At 41.5% G+C, this 14,306-nt stretch overlaps 1 protein-coding gene across 8 annotated transcripts in view; it reads left to right on the top strand.

Annotated features, from left to right (window-relative positions):
- Window positions 1-14,306, top strand: part of MYO6 (myosin VI) — a 131,926-nt gene that overhangs the window by 102,216 nt on the left and 15,404 nt on the right. For all 8 annotated transcript variants that reach the window (XM_057494068.1, XM_057494064.1, XM_036917450.2 and 5 more), the window contains 10 exons: window positions 743-781; window positions 2,332-2,425; window positions 4,470-4,600; window positions 4,692-4,769; window positions 6,536-6,665; window positions 8,148-8,238; window positions 10,319-10,469; window positions 11,963-12,171; window positions 12,772-12,850; window positions 13,647-13,807. In XM_057494068.1, coding sequence (XP_057350051.1) covers window positions 743-781; window positions 2,332-2,425; window positions 4,470-4,600; window positions 4,692-4,769; window positions 6,536-6,665; window positions 8,148-8,238; window positions 10,319-10,469; window positions 11,963-12,171; window positions 12,772-12,850; window positions 13,647-13,807 — 1,163 coding nt within the window. The remainder of the gene's footprint in view (window positions 1-742; window positions 782-2,331; window positions 2,426-4,469; window positions 4,601-4,691; window positions 4,770-6,535; window positions 6,666-8,147; window positions 8,239-10,318; window positions 10,470-11,962; window positions 12,172-12,771; window positions 12,851-13,646; window positions 13,808-14,306) is intronic.

Raw genomic sequence — 14,306 nt, 5'->3', positions numbered from 1 at the left:
TATAATAAGCACCTTAGTATAAAATCAATATAAGAGTTTTACATAATTAACTTATTTTGCAGAGAAGTAAAGCAAATACATGATTTGAATGTATTGAACCCAGAGTAAGTTATAATTACTTAATATTAAAAACAGTAAAACATAGTAACTTCTAGTGTTCATTATCAGATTTTCTTGAGAAAAGTGTCCAGGCTTTAAAAATTACTGCTATGTAAGATGTTTTAAAATAGTAAAGAGGGTTTGTAGAGCTAGGCAGGATGGTTTCTTTATGATAGGTGTTCTGTAAGACGATCCTAGTGTGTACCGTTCGGCTTCATCCTCGGTGGGTGTGACGCGGACTGCATACACTCAGCTTGCCGCACGCTCAGATCCTGCTCTGTTCGCCCCAGTGAATGCATCCCTGACATTTTCACTGGCTTCCTTCATTGCCTGTCTATCTTTTCTCCTCATTCACCCCCCCTGCGAGTGTGTGTGTGTGATTTCTATATTGCTAGTTTTCAAACTTTTAATTACACCAGTTCTGATAAGTAAAATAAGTTCCTGTCCTTGGCGTTACGTTAGCCATGCATTTTGCATGTTACTATCTGTTAAGGAGTTTCTGTACCAGCGGTTGTTAAATTGTGATGTAGTGTATGTCAATGTTACTGCATGTTGTTGTATTCTGATGTTGGGAGCTAATATTAACTTGAACATTTCATACTTTGCTTTTTGAAATAATAAAGTGGTTTCCTTTCTTATGCAGACACAGTTAAATTTGCTTCTGGATAAACTTCGAAGCACTGTGAGTACATTTAAAGAAAAAAAACCCAGGAAATGGTCCTTGTTAACTATTATTAATAATTACTCAGATAAGCATAGCAAACCTGGAATAGTTAGAAATTCATTTTAAATCAAATTCTCTCATTTAAAAAAATAAGTTTTTAAGACTCATTTAGTTTAGGTTTTTTTGAAGAAAGGTCACACACATGGCAGACTTATGAAGTCAAATTATTTTATAAATATATAATAGAAGTCTCTGAATGTTATTTAATTAAAATTATCCTGTAGTTTCAGGAAAGTGAAAATAATTAGTTATCATGGAGAAGGAAAATATAGCTTTTTAGGATTAAAGATAATACTTGTAATTCATTTTCATTTTATTACTCTATAGTGACATTCTCCAACATGGCAATGCTGACATTGAAAAAAAAGGGCATATATTTTTATGCCTTGGTATAGAGGCAGTATTTCCTAGAAGCCTTTTTTTAAAAATTAGGTTAATAATTGACTCTGTTTTTTAATGGAAAATTCATAGAAATTTGGTATGTGGTTTATATAAATGAGGCATGATTCCAGGATAAGACTTATTTCTTAAGCAAATCCACAGAATTAACCGAATATTGTTCATTTGCAAGTAGTCATTTTGAAAAGCCAGGTATTTATTCTGTCAGTGCTGTTAGTTCTTAACTAGGTTAGGCCTGCTTTTAGAACCATTAGAAAGTTCCTTTAAATACCTACATTGTTTGCAAATATTTATCTCTTAAGGACCCAAGCTTCTTTAAAAACCAAATCTGATGAGAAGGGTGTCTTTATCACCCAAACACTGTAAAATGATGAGATTCCTTTTGTGATTTATATAAAGCAGACATTGCTAAGGAGTGTTCTGAAAGTGTTTGCAGTCAGCATCATTGTTGAAATAACTTTAATTTTGCCAGGTGACTATTTTGAAGAGAAACATTTATTTGGATGGTCTAGTATATTAGCTTCGGGACCTCACAGCTTCACTGTGTACATATCCAATTCTTTTTATCTCATGCAGCATCGTCTGATAACTGATTCCAAATCCATGCCTTTAAGCTTTAAAACAGATAGTTTAACAAGCATAACTTTGAAATGTCAGTGGTGCACCTTAGGGACCTACTGTGTATTTTGGAAGTAGAATGATGAAAAAAGATGATTTACTTTTCTTGTCATAGAGCAATTTTGTTATCATAGAAGCATAAGGGGTATATACACTTAAATGTAGGCTAAAATCACATGTATGTTAACCTGTGAAATGCATCATTTAAATTTGCTAAAATATTTTACAATGACTTTTCTTACTACAGTAACACAGTTTTTGGCACTCAAAAATCTAAAATGTAGTGTTTTTCTAGTGTTCTTGTATATAATACAGAAATTCATTCCAAGCTTTAAAGTATAAAAGTATGCTAGTAAGATTTTAAGTTTCCTAGATTATTTTAAAAGAGGTTCAAATGTTAATGATAATGTTCGGAAAGTTGCCGGTATTCATAGAAATAGAAAAATAAAAATGCTATGGTACAGTCTTAAAAAGTACCTTAATTCTCCTAGGGAGCAAGCTTTATTCGTTGTATCAAACCTAATTTAAAGATGACAAGCCACCACTTTGAAGGTGCTCAAATTTTGTCTCAGCTTCAATGTTCAGGTATTTCCATATTTTTATAATCTGTATTACTGTGTCTCTGCTTAAGTGCAATTTAGTATGTCTGATGTTTTCAAGTAATTCACAATTACCTCGATTATTTTTGATAGCAGTAAGATTTTAATTTTGTATTTCCTTTAATTATGAGAAAAGTATGGTTGGCAAGTAATCTGAGCAATATTGGGGTATAGCTTATTGTGAAGTAAAGCCAGTTTACATCACTGACGTGAAAATTATGAAAACTCTTACTGCGAGCCTGGATCTCCCTGAAGTGGGTGGCTCTCCTGCTGCGCCTCAGTCCCCCACCCACAACACTGGGTCGGCGTGGGCTTGGTGCCCTTGTAAAAAGACTCCACTACTTGTAAAAACAAGTGAAAGCAGCACAAGGCCCTTGGCTCCGTGGGATGTGCGCATTCAGTGAGACTCCCGGTGCTGCCTCTCTCCCTGCTGCACCCTGACTGGGACGTCTCGGGCACATGCTCACTGATTTCCTCTACTCCTCTCCCACCCTCCCTCCCTGCCCGCCCTCCACCCGCACCCACTCTCCCTCCCTGCCCTCACTTGCCCTGCTTTTCCCAGGGCATCCATCCTCCTCTCCTTTGGACCCAGAACAGGCTGTGACCCTTCCTTAATGCCTATGCCCTCTTGACCCCTTATTTTGCCTCTCTCGGGTGCATTTGTTATAAAGCTAAGGTCACTTAGCCTTCGGGGTCCACATTTAAATGGGCTACTTCCAAAACCTTGCATGTGATTTTGTATTCTTTTGTAATTTGTAATTTCACACTTTCTTCTTAAAGAGCCCTTCTCCAATTATGTAAACTTCAAGCCCCCCAAGTCTGGATCTGCCTCTGACCCCTCTCATAAAACTTAGCTATTGATGAACCTAATTCTGTCCTTTCTCCTCATCTGCACAGCTGAGGTAGGCAGGACAGACTGGCACCATTACAAGTCCACAACCTCTGACCTCTTAAGGGTAACCTCCCAAGCCCACCCTCCCGTTTCCCTGGTCAGCACATTCTGTTCCTCGCGGAGACGGGCTGGGCCCACCTCGTTCGCAGATCTCTGAGCCTCTGCCAGCAGGCAGCCTCAGCACTTCAGTAAAACTGACCGCTTCACCTGTTTGCTTCTGTTGCCTGCATGGCCTTCCCTCCTGTTAAGGAAGTAGTGAGTGTCTTTCATTCCTAGTCAAGACTCGGGTTCTTTGGAATCCATCCCTTCCTGCCTTCCCATGACTCTTAACATTGACATGTTAAAATGTTGAAACGTTCCCTCTGAGGTGGATCTTCCATTACCTTTAAACGTGCTAAACCTCACCCGAAGTCCCTCTCACCACATGGCCTGCCAGCTGCCCCCCCATCCCCCTTACATGTTGTCCTCTGGTTTCTCCTTTTATATCCAAGAACAGTCTTGCTTATTTTCTCAGTTTCCTGCCTTCCACTTGCTCCTTAATCCAAGAGAATTCAGCTTCCATCTTGATCAGCCCAACAAAATAATCCTTGGATGATTAAGATCTGGTAGATCACTGTGACTCCTGATCCTATCAGACGTTCATTTTGCAGCCCCATCTTAGTGGGCGTCCTAGCAGCGGCCTGCTCGGCCAGGCCCTGACCGTGTGCGTCCCTTCCTCGGCACCTGAGGCAGGCGGGCTTCCCTCCTTGTAACCCTGGGACAGGCTGTGCTTCCTGGGTGGCAGCGAAGAGGGGCTCTGAGTGCGTGCCAGCCGGACTGCACCAGGGGGCTTCGCACCGAACTCCCTGGGGCAGAGCCAGGCCACGGGGATTCCTAGTAGGAAGAGTACTTGGTTTGGCCATCTTAATTTTTTTTAACATCAAAAGTTTTCAGAGTAAATCAGCTTCGAGTGCTGAGAAAGCCTCTGTAGACTTGGTAATTTATTAAGCTCCGTGAAATTCTTAATGGGCTTCTGTCTGTAAGTTAGCTTACGTTTTGTCTGCAGCTCCAGGGCGAGCCGAGGGCTTGGTCATCTGCAAGTTAGTTCTAGACTTTTGTACAGTGACCGGCAGTAATTTGTGTCTGTCTGTGTATCCAGGCATGGTGTCTGTTTTGGACTTGATGCAGGGTGGTTTCCCATCACGAGCCTCATTTCATGAACTCTACAACATGTATAAAAAGTATATGCCAGATAAACTTGCAAGACTAGACCCAAGACTCTTTTGTAAGGTACATATACCACCTCAGTTGAAATTTCTTAGCTATAGACTATCTTTCTTATTTACTAGTTGACATTTAACTTTAACTTTTTATTTTTCAGGCTCTGTTTAAAGCTCTGGGCTTAAATGAAATTGACTACAAGTTTGGGTTAACAAAAGTATTTTTTAGACCTGGCAAGGTAAATACATTTCTATTTTAAACTTCAGGATGAAGAATGTGAATAATTGGGGCCAGTGAAAATTTTTAAGTGTTTAGGGATTTATCGTACTCTTGAATTATATGATCACAAACAGCGTGTGTGTGTGTGTGTGTGTGTGTGTGTGCACGTACAATGTGATTTTCCCACTTATGAGAAGGTTGACGTGCAATACTCTGTCCAGTTTTTATAGCTTTTTTTTTAGTTGTGTAGTATTGGAATCAGCATTGTTTAATTAGAGTTTTTGCCTAGATAAGGTTATACTTCTGTTTTAAACAAATTGAAAGCTTTTCTAAAACATTAATTCAGCCTTTAATCAAAAATATCAAAATGCTTTTGAGTCTTCATTGTGAGAACAAGTTCTAGGAGTGTGGGAAAACGTGTAAGGCCCGGGAAGCCGGAGCTCGTGCTGAGTTCTGACCGACTAGAGTGGATGAGTGTGTGCGTACTTTTGTATGCAACATACTTTTCTTAAGCTAGCCATAATTACAGTGTTTATGGGTTCTTGTACTAGGTTTCAATACGGAATTATAGAATATTTAATAACTAAATATATACAGTACAGAAATCCTAAATGCCATTCACAATCCATTTGAATATTTTTGCCATTCCTAGCTGCTTTAATATTGGTATTGATTGAATAATTGCATCTTCATACTATAAGCACAATTGTTGTTATGTAATGGCCAACCATACATGTTTGACTTAGAAAAAATCATTAATAAATATCTAGTGCTTTAAAAGCTAAATTAATCATGACAGATAAATCTGATACCACATTTTTGGGCCTGAGATGAGCTATGTAACACATTACCAATGTATGTACTTACCTGTGAATATTTTTGCTACAGAGGACCCATACCATTACCTACAAAAGAAAAAAATTGAGAGAAAACCAAGTATATAAATACTCATGCTTGGCTTAGCCATAATCATACATATTTATTCTAAAGTTCACATATCTCTAATCCAGGGCCATAGCAGTTATTTTAGAATGACAGCCCGCCGGAGAAAGCAGTCAGTCTTGCTTCCAGAAAAATGAATCAGTCAGCAAGATACGTGGAACGCATGAGGCAGATTTTCAAAGATCTTTAATCTCATTATGTCACCTTTAATTTTGATTTGTGTAAGAAACCATTATATTGGTTGGTATACATATTGAAAGGGTGACATCCTCAATATATTTTAGTGGGATATTTGGTAAAGGATAGAAATCAAGTAATTTGGTGGTAAAGTGTGGAAATAACGCATTTTATTCCTTAATGATGCAGTAGCTGCTTCATTTGCACTCTCTTGTCTCTTGGCAGCAATTTCTTATCTCCGACCAAATGGAGTGGGGGTGGGAGAGAGAGAATAGTGGTGGTGGGGCCTGACCTTCCCTTGTCAGGAGCTCTGCCTGAGATGCAGATGAACCGGTTCAGAGAGAGATCAGCCCTTTTTTCCTTTCTCAATGAAACCTTTTCTCCAGCTGTCTGTAATTGTCATTTAGGATTTTTTTCCCTGCTTTTGTTACTGAATGTGCTAACTACTAAGAGTGCCTCCTTGCCCTCCGGAAAAGATCCTGAAAGGAGGATAAGGCCGCGGAGTGCAGCCCGGGTGACGGGCTCACTGCGCCCCCACTGAGACAGGGTCTGTTTGCGGCTCTTCCCAGGAAGTTAGACTGTGGATTTGATCCCAGTTTTTTTGTCTCTCTCTGTGTTTAAGTGCAGTTATCTTTTGACACTGATACAAATTACTTCATCTCCTAGTTTGCAGAGTTCGATCAGATCATGAAGTCGGACCCTGACCACTTGGCAGAGCTGGTTAAGAGAGTCAGCCACTGGCTGGTCTGCAGCCGCTGGAAGAAAGTGCAGTGGTGCGCCCTCTCCGCCATCAAGTGTAGGTGTCCTGCACCGCGGTGTGCGGTTGCTTTGGGAGTGGATCAGTTTGTGGAGTGTTAAGAATTGTCTCGGGGGTGAGTGCTGGACAGCACGGACTGTCACACTGCCTCGGCAGCACGTGATACATGTGTATGCATGGATCCTCCTTTAAAATTTATTTTTGTATGACCCTGGCTGCCTTCATCTGATTGTATTAGAGGAGAATTAATTTCTTCACGTCCTAGACAAACGGAGCTCACTATCCTGGTCCCTCCCCATCTGCAGCCTCTCAGGCTTGATGGTTCACCTCCACCGCACGGCATCGCCAGCACACATGCCGGAGCCTTTTGGGGGGTCATGGCCTCCGCATCCCGCCCCTGTGGCCTCGGCAGCCGGCCGACCCCCTGGCCCTCCTCCAGACCCTGCATGTCCTTCCCCAGAGTCCTCTCTCTGGGTTCACACCATGTACTAACGCTCTCCTTGCATAAAGGCCAGTCTAAAGTCTGAAGTGTCTTTGAGGACCTGGAAAAGTGGGGTGTTCACTTCCCTTCTCAGGCGCTCCTGTCCTTTCTCTCTTAGACCCTCTTCTCTGACACACTGGACTGAGCTACTTGATTGGGTGTTTCTCCCTGGTGGCGGCAGCTACTTAACTCTGACCCAAACAAATGCGGGTGGAATGTTTTGGCGTAACCTGAGACTTTATGGCGAACCTGTAGTTGTAGGGAGCTGTTGCCCGGAACTTGATGAAACTTAAAATTTCCCCTGCCTCCTTGATCTCCAGAGTACCTGGAATTCAATAAATTGTTCTTTAGTATAGAGTAATGAAAATCTTTTGACTTGATGAAAAGAAACATGTAAACAGATAATCAGTGAGGTCTTTTGTTAGACCATTGTGAGCGTAGACAGAAAGAAAACCATAATACAGAAAAAAAGTAACAAGCTCTTTTTTCTTCATTTTCCAAGTAAATATAAATATATTTGTTACTATAGGTTAAATAATTTCAGCTTTATACATTGCATTATGATGGAAAATGCAGTATATTAAAATGATCTGTACTGTAAAATGAAGTTAAATAGATTTCTGTAGGGTTCTTAGAGGCCTCACACAGTGTGTTCATTGTGAATCTCCAAAAGGAAGTATAGTATGTAGCTTTTCCTAAATTCATTTGACAGGTGAATCCTTTTTTAAAAGACATAACTTGCTAACATTTCTAGACCAGTGTTGCTTATGATAGTTTGGGAAGGAATAGTGTAGCATAAATAAGGAAATAATACATTTAAAATGTAAACCCAGCCATATACATGATGTACTTTATATTTTAGCAAGTACAGGAATTAAAGAAATGTTTAATTTCTTCATTTTAATGTCTGGTACAATACGTTCATCAATATTTCGTGTTTCTTGAGAATTGCTTTGTGGAAATGAGTGGTTTTTAAAAATGTTATATGTTTCATTTAAACCAAATAATTTTCCATCATTATATTTTCCTGTTTTACATAGTGAAAAACAAAATAATGTATCGAGCTGAAGCCTGCATTAAAATGCAAAAAACTATTCGAATGTGGCTTTGCAAAAGGAGACACAAACCTCGGTAAGATGAGGACAAAACCCACTTGTCCTAATACAAAATGGCTATAAAGCCATAATGAAGAGCAGTTTGGAGACTCAGAGTTTCTTTTTTCACATGTTTTTTGTAAAAAGATGTATTAGTCTGTTATTTATATTATTTGAAATTAGTAAATTCATTAATTCATTACTTGCTCATTCTATAAAAAGATCTGGAGTAGCTTACAAAAATGTAAACACTATAAAAGATTGAAATAAATGATTGAAAGAAGCTCTTTTATTTTGACCATCAGTGTAAGGTTGGAGGCACCGGAGGGAGGGGTGAGCATGTCGGACACCGATGATGTGCCAAAGTCCCCAGCTGCGGCCCCTCCCAACCTGAAAAATGTGCCTTGGGCTAGCCAATCCTCACGCCGCTGCAAATCTAAGCTCTGCCTCCCCCTGCTTTCTTTAAAAACTCGCTGCCTGCCCTGCTGAGCATGACTTCTCCAGCCTGTGTCTCAGACTGGTGAACCTCGCCCGGGATTGCGCTTGAATAAACTGCCTGGCCCTTTGTTGCCTCTCGTCGCCTGCTTATTTTGGCTAGAATTTATCTTACATTTGGTGCCGAAACCCGGGAAGGAGCGTGAGCACGGGGTTTCAGCTGGCCACCGGCGGCCCTGACCTCTCCTTCCCAGACCCGGGACCTCAGCCTGCTCTCCGCTGCGTGGACTATTTTCTGGTGAGTCCCTCAGTTTTCCCCAGTCTGTTTCCCTTCCTAACCCTGTTTCACCTGGTCTGTCTGAAATCGTAGCTACATCCATGTTGGGGCATCCGGGCCCTGGGCATCTGGCCCATCTGCTGCGGGCATCCGGGATACCCGCCCCTGGCCCTGCGGTGGGGGAGACGTCCCTCACCCAGGCTCCCAGGCCATCTCCCCTGACTTGGCGCGCTTGGGACGCTGGGCGCTCCTCTCAGCGGGATTAGTTGGGGAGTGATGCAGACATGGGGAACCAGCCCTTGAAAGCGGAGGCTCAGACCCTCTGCAGTGTTTCATTCCTAACCTGGCTGCTCTGTATTTGTCCCGGGAAGTCCGCAAACGGAAGCTGGTCTTCCTTTGCTCTCAGGCCGGGCCTCAGTATCTCTTGGACAACCAATCTCGCTGGCCCCCTGAGGGAAATTTCGATTTTGGCCTCCTCACCGACTTGATTAATTATTGCCACCGGAGCGTAGAGTGGGGTGAAATCCCATATGTGCAGGCTTTTTGGACTTTGCGCACCTGCCCAGACTGTTATGTTAAGTGTTCAACAACCCAGGTTCTCCCGGCCCGACCTCCAGTTAAGGATTGTCAGCCTCTTACTCCGCCCAGTCCTTCCTCCTTTTCAGATCCGCCGGAGGACCTTGGTCTCCCGCCTCCCTCAGCTCGCTACCCCCACTCCCTCTGCCACCATCTTTAAGTTCTTTGTCTTCCCCCGTGTGGCTGCCATCCTGAAGTCCTACATTCCCAACCACGCCGTCGTCCTGCTCCTCTCCTCTTCCGGTGGCTGCACCACCCCCTTCCACCTTCACTGCCCTCTTCCCCCACCGGAACATGCTCACCCCTCCCTCTGGTGCCTCCAACCTTACAATTAGTGAGTTGAGTTTCTTGATAAGTATCAAATTGACATTGTTTTTAAAAATATCTCATCAGTGTTTTGACCATAATTTTCAAGATGATCTGTGGGAATTACATTATCTTACTGCAAATTTAGTCTTTATTTCTTATTTGAGTCTAATTTAGACTTTTTAAACTTGAAGGTCTGATTAACTTAATTCTTAAAACTTAAAACTTGGCAAAGAGATTATATAACTCCTTAAAGTTTTTGTATAGTTTGAATTCTCAGATTTTTTCAGTGTAAGTAAAGAGGGTTTAAATCCACTTGACAGGCATTAATGTCATTCACACCTGTCTTTGATTATTTCTTTTTAACTCTTATGAAGAGACCTAAAAAAGAGAATACTGGATAATATGAAAACAGAGATGGACTGTCTTGTTTAGCAATATGGTTAGCATTTTATTAAAATGAAAAATCTATTTATAGCATTAAATGGTGAAATAAAACACTGATGAAATGTTGTCTTTGCAGCATCGATGGCCTGGTTAAGGTGGGAACACTGAAGAGACGACTTGATAAATTTAATGAAGTTGTAAGTGCACTGAAAGATGGAAAACCAGAGATGAACAAACAGGTCAAGAACCTTGAAAGTTCTATTGATGCTTTAATGGCCAAAATTAAGGTATGTAATTTTAACCCATATGACTTTGACTTTTTAAAAAGAATTTAATATTTTTTTGCTATTGGTATTGAAATTGTGTAGAAAAATGTCCTTATTTCTTTAAAGATACAAAATGTTACATATGTTAAGTCTTGATGTCAAGTGATGCTCATTATATTATTCTGTTTAAAAGTTTTCATATCAAAATAGTTAAAAAGAGAACAGTTTTTATGCAATTTCACCTGTTGCTAGAAAGATACCCCCCCACAAAATAATAACTAAAATACTGTACTCTGTTGGTAAGCTTTTACAATATCATTATCATGAGAGAGGATTAATGGAAGTTATTTTGCTTCCTGTCTTTCTACTTTCAGAAACCAATTTTCAAAAAAATGTAGTATTATTGAAAATTTGGAGAAAATCACCAAAACTCCCTTAAACCCCACACTGGCACATTCAGCTAATATACTGTTGCATATTCCCCTTCAGTCTTTTTTTATACGCACATAACTTTGCATAGTTCTGTCATAATGTACATTTAGTTTTGTATCCCTATAAATATGTTATATGCCTTGTCATTATTATTTGATTATCTTCAGATAGTCTGTAACACAAAGTACTTCACCATTAGGAGAATAGCAATGAATTTTCCCCTAACTTTGGTAGGGAAAAAAATGAGGCCTCTATTTTACCTTGATTTTCATTTATTTGATTACCTGTGGGATTGAAACATTCTTCTGTAAGCTTGTTTGTTAATTATATTCCATCTGTCCATTCATATCTTTTTCTGTTATGTTTTAGGGTGTTAATGTTTTTCTCACCTAGTTTCTTAAGTCAGTGTAATTATGTAGAATGTAACTTAAAGCAAGCTTTTTATCTTATTTTTTGCAGTTGTTTTACATAGACAGTGGTAAATGTTGGAGGTAGAACACAGAAAGATCAAGAGAAGAATGAAAATGCTTTGGATAAACATAGCTGATTTTATGAATACATCAAGGACTATCCTTGTTTATGTGGTATTATCAGTTACAATCAACCCAGATACTTTTTTTGAAGGCTCACTTAGGAAAATCATCCAATAATTTAGGATATAATTAATAATTTCTTAAATATTCCTTAGGTACTATTTGAACATTATTATTATTAGAGAATAGTAAGCTAGCAAAATTAACTAACCATGCCTTAAATATTATTCTGACTCCAGTGTGTTACTTTGTCTACATGACACTATTAGATTTTTGATTACTTAATTGATAAAAAAGACTCAGATATTTGTGTGCAGAAATATTATAATTTTTTGGGTATTATTTAATATGGAAATATTAAATCAGAGATGATGAGCTTGTTGCTTACAACTTCTGTAGTCATCGCTGTGTATGTGCCTACTGGTTTTTTCTGCTTGGGGGTCAAAGCACATTAAAAGTTATCATCTTAATCTCTTAAAAATGGACGTTCCAGTAGTACAACAGAAGAGATGACTTTGTATGTACATTTTTACTCATTTGCTTTTCAAGTCCACTCTGATGACAAGGGAGCAGATCCGGAAGGAATATGATGCACTGGTCAGGAGCTCCGAGGAGCTCCTGGGCGCCTTGCAGAAGAAGAAGCAGCAGGAGGAGGAAGCAGAAAGGCTGAGGCGCATCCAGGAGGAGATGGAGAAGGAGAGGCGGCGGCGCGAGGAGGACGAACAACGCCGGAGAAAGGAAGCGGAGGAGCGGCGCCTGTAAGGCACCCGGCGCGCTGTGGGTCCGGCGCAGGCAGGGCAGTGGGGGCCCGGTGGTGCCGGCGGCTTAGGAGCATCCTTGTTTTTAGAGCCATTCTGTTTTAAAATACTAAGTTTAGTAAACGTTTGGAAGTGGAGAAAGGCTCAATAACATAAAACGACCTTATAATCTGAATTTTGGTTAGACTCTGATGCCTGAGGATTTCTTGACTTCCTTTTTTAAGGCAGGACTTGTGTATTATTTTATAAGCCAGAAAAAAGGCTTTTGTGTAGTTTAAGACTGATAAGGTTTTGGACGAGCACCGAAACAGGGCGGACAGGGTATGAGAGTTCCTGGGAGGAGGAGACCTGACGTGGAACCAGGATCTTACAGTGACGCTTCATAACCAAGGTGACCCAGAAATGTCAAAGTACAGGACATATGGTATTTATTTGTTTTAGAAGAATTACTGTCAGTAGAGTCAGATTTCATTTTTTTCAAAATAATTTGGTAATATGGCCAGGAGGTTGACTTGAGTCCCCATTCTGTAATTGTATATTAAATGGTTAAATTCCTTATTTTCTATTAGATTTTTTGAAGAGTTTTCTGTTTTTTGTTAGGAAACTTGAGATGGAAGCAAAGAGAAAACAAGAAGAAGAAGAGAGAAAGAAAAGGGAGGATGATGAGAAGCGTATTCAGGTTTGTACTCACGGGACAGTCTGGCTGAATTTCTATCGAAATAGAATCTACCAACTCATAGAACAAAAGAAGTGAAAACAAGATCTTGATTTGCTAGGCAAGTTGCCCCGGTTTTATCTCAGACAAAAGGCAGCTTCTGCAGTGGTTATGGGGAGACTTCGGCGCCAGGAAAGTGAGCTCAGACCCAGAGCGCGGCCCTGGGGAAACCGACCCCGGGCCCGTCGCAGTGAGCGCGGCCTGCCCTCCGCGTGGGGTGGGGACACAGCAGCTGCCCTGAAGGGTCACTGCATGTCGAAGCGTTCAGAACAGGGCCCAGCTGCATAAATGTTAGTTTGCTATTGTTATTACACTGAGGGGAAAGCCAGATGCACATTCACTTAAAACAATCGTGATGTTTTAAAATACTATTTTATAACTTAGTAGAGGCCGGTATCAACAGGTTAGGATTAAGATATTCTCCCTACCCCTGTTTTTTAAAGTCTGTGTCTGAGAATAATCGACCGGGTTCGTGGCTTTCATGGTTTACCCGGGCGCAGCTAGCACCGAACCCGCGGCACCTGTCTGGCTGTCGGTGTTCCTCTGGCGCCCAGGAAGCTCAGCGACAGCCGTGCTGCCACGGTGACAGGCCGATGCAAGCGCGCCCCCTCTGCCTTCCCCTGCGGTCGGGAGAGAGGGACGGAAGGGCTTGCTGCTCACACAGTACTTGCTCCTAGGAAGGAACTCGCAGGGACCGCCTTCCACAGCGGTGGGGACGGTCAAGTGGGGGGACCCCGGCGACTCGCCTCTGTCCCTTCAGGCCGAGGTGGAGGAGCAGCTGGCCCGGCAGCGGGAGGAGGAGGCCCAGCAGCAGGCGGTTCTGGAGCAGGAGCGCCGGGACCGGGAGCTGGCCCTGCGGATTGCCCAGAGCGAGGCGGAGCTCATCAGCGACGAGGCGCAGGCCGACCCGGCGCTGCGGAGGTACTGGTGTGTGTGTGTGTGTGTGTGTGTGTGTGTGTGTGTGTGTGCGCGCGTGTGCGCATGCGTGCGCGCCCCGCTTGCCTTACCTCTTCGCTCCGTCCAGTGTGAAGAGAAGGGGAGAAAATCACATTTTAAGTAAAATCGTTTTAAAAATCATCTGTATCAACTACTACACCCAAGTGGATGAAACAGCTGATTTCATCGAATCGTTAAACTACTGAAAGATAAAACTGCTATTCAGTTCACGAGTACTCTAAGAAAACACCTCAACTTTTACTCTGAAGTTGTCAGAGTATCATTTAAAGTATCGTATCACATTTCTAAATACCTGCCATTAAATACAAGCACACCTCAGAGTTACTGCGGGTTTGGGTCCAGAGCGAGGCAAATGAGGAAGGTCTGGTTTCCCAGTGCATAAAAAAGTTATGCTCACACACACCGTGGCCTAAGTGTGCAATAATACTACGTTTTGAAGAACAGCACAAATGCTGAACATGCC

Source organism: Manis pentadactyla, chromosome 16, assembly GCF_030020395.1.
Source record: "Manis pentadactyla isolate mManPen7 chromosome 16, mManPen7.hap1, whole genome shotgun sequence".
NCBI lineage: Eukaryota > Metazoa > Chordata > Mammalia > Pholidota > Manidae > Manis > Manis pentadactyla.
The sequence above is the reverse complement of the archived record's forward strand: the minus strand, read 5'-3'. Positions and strand labels throughout refer to the sequence as shown.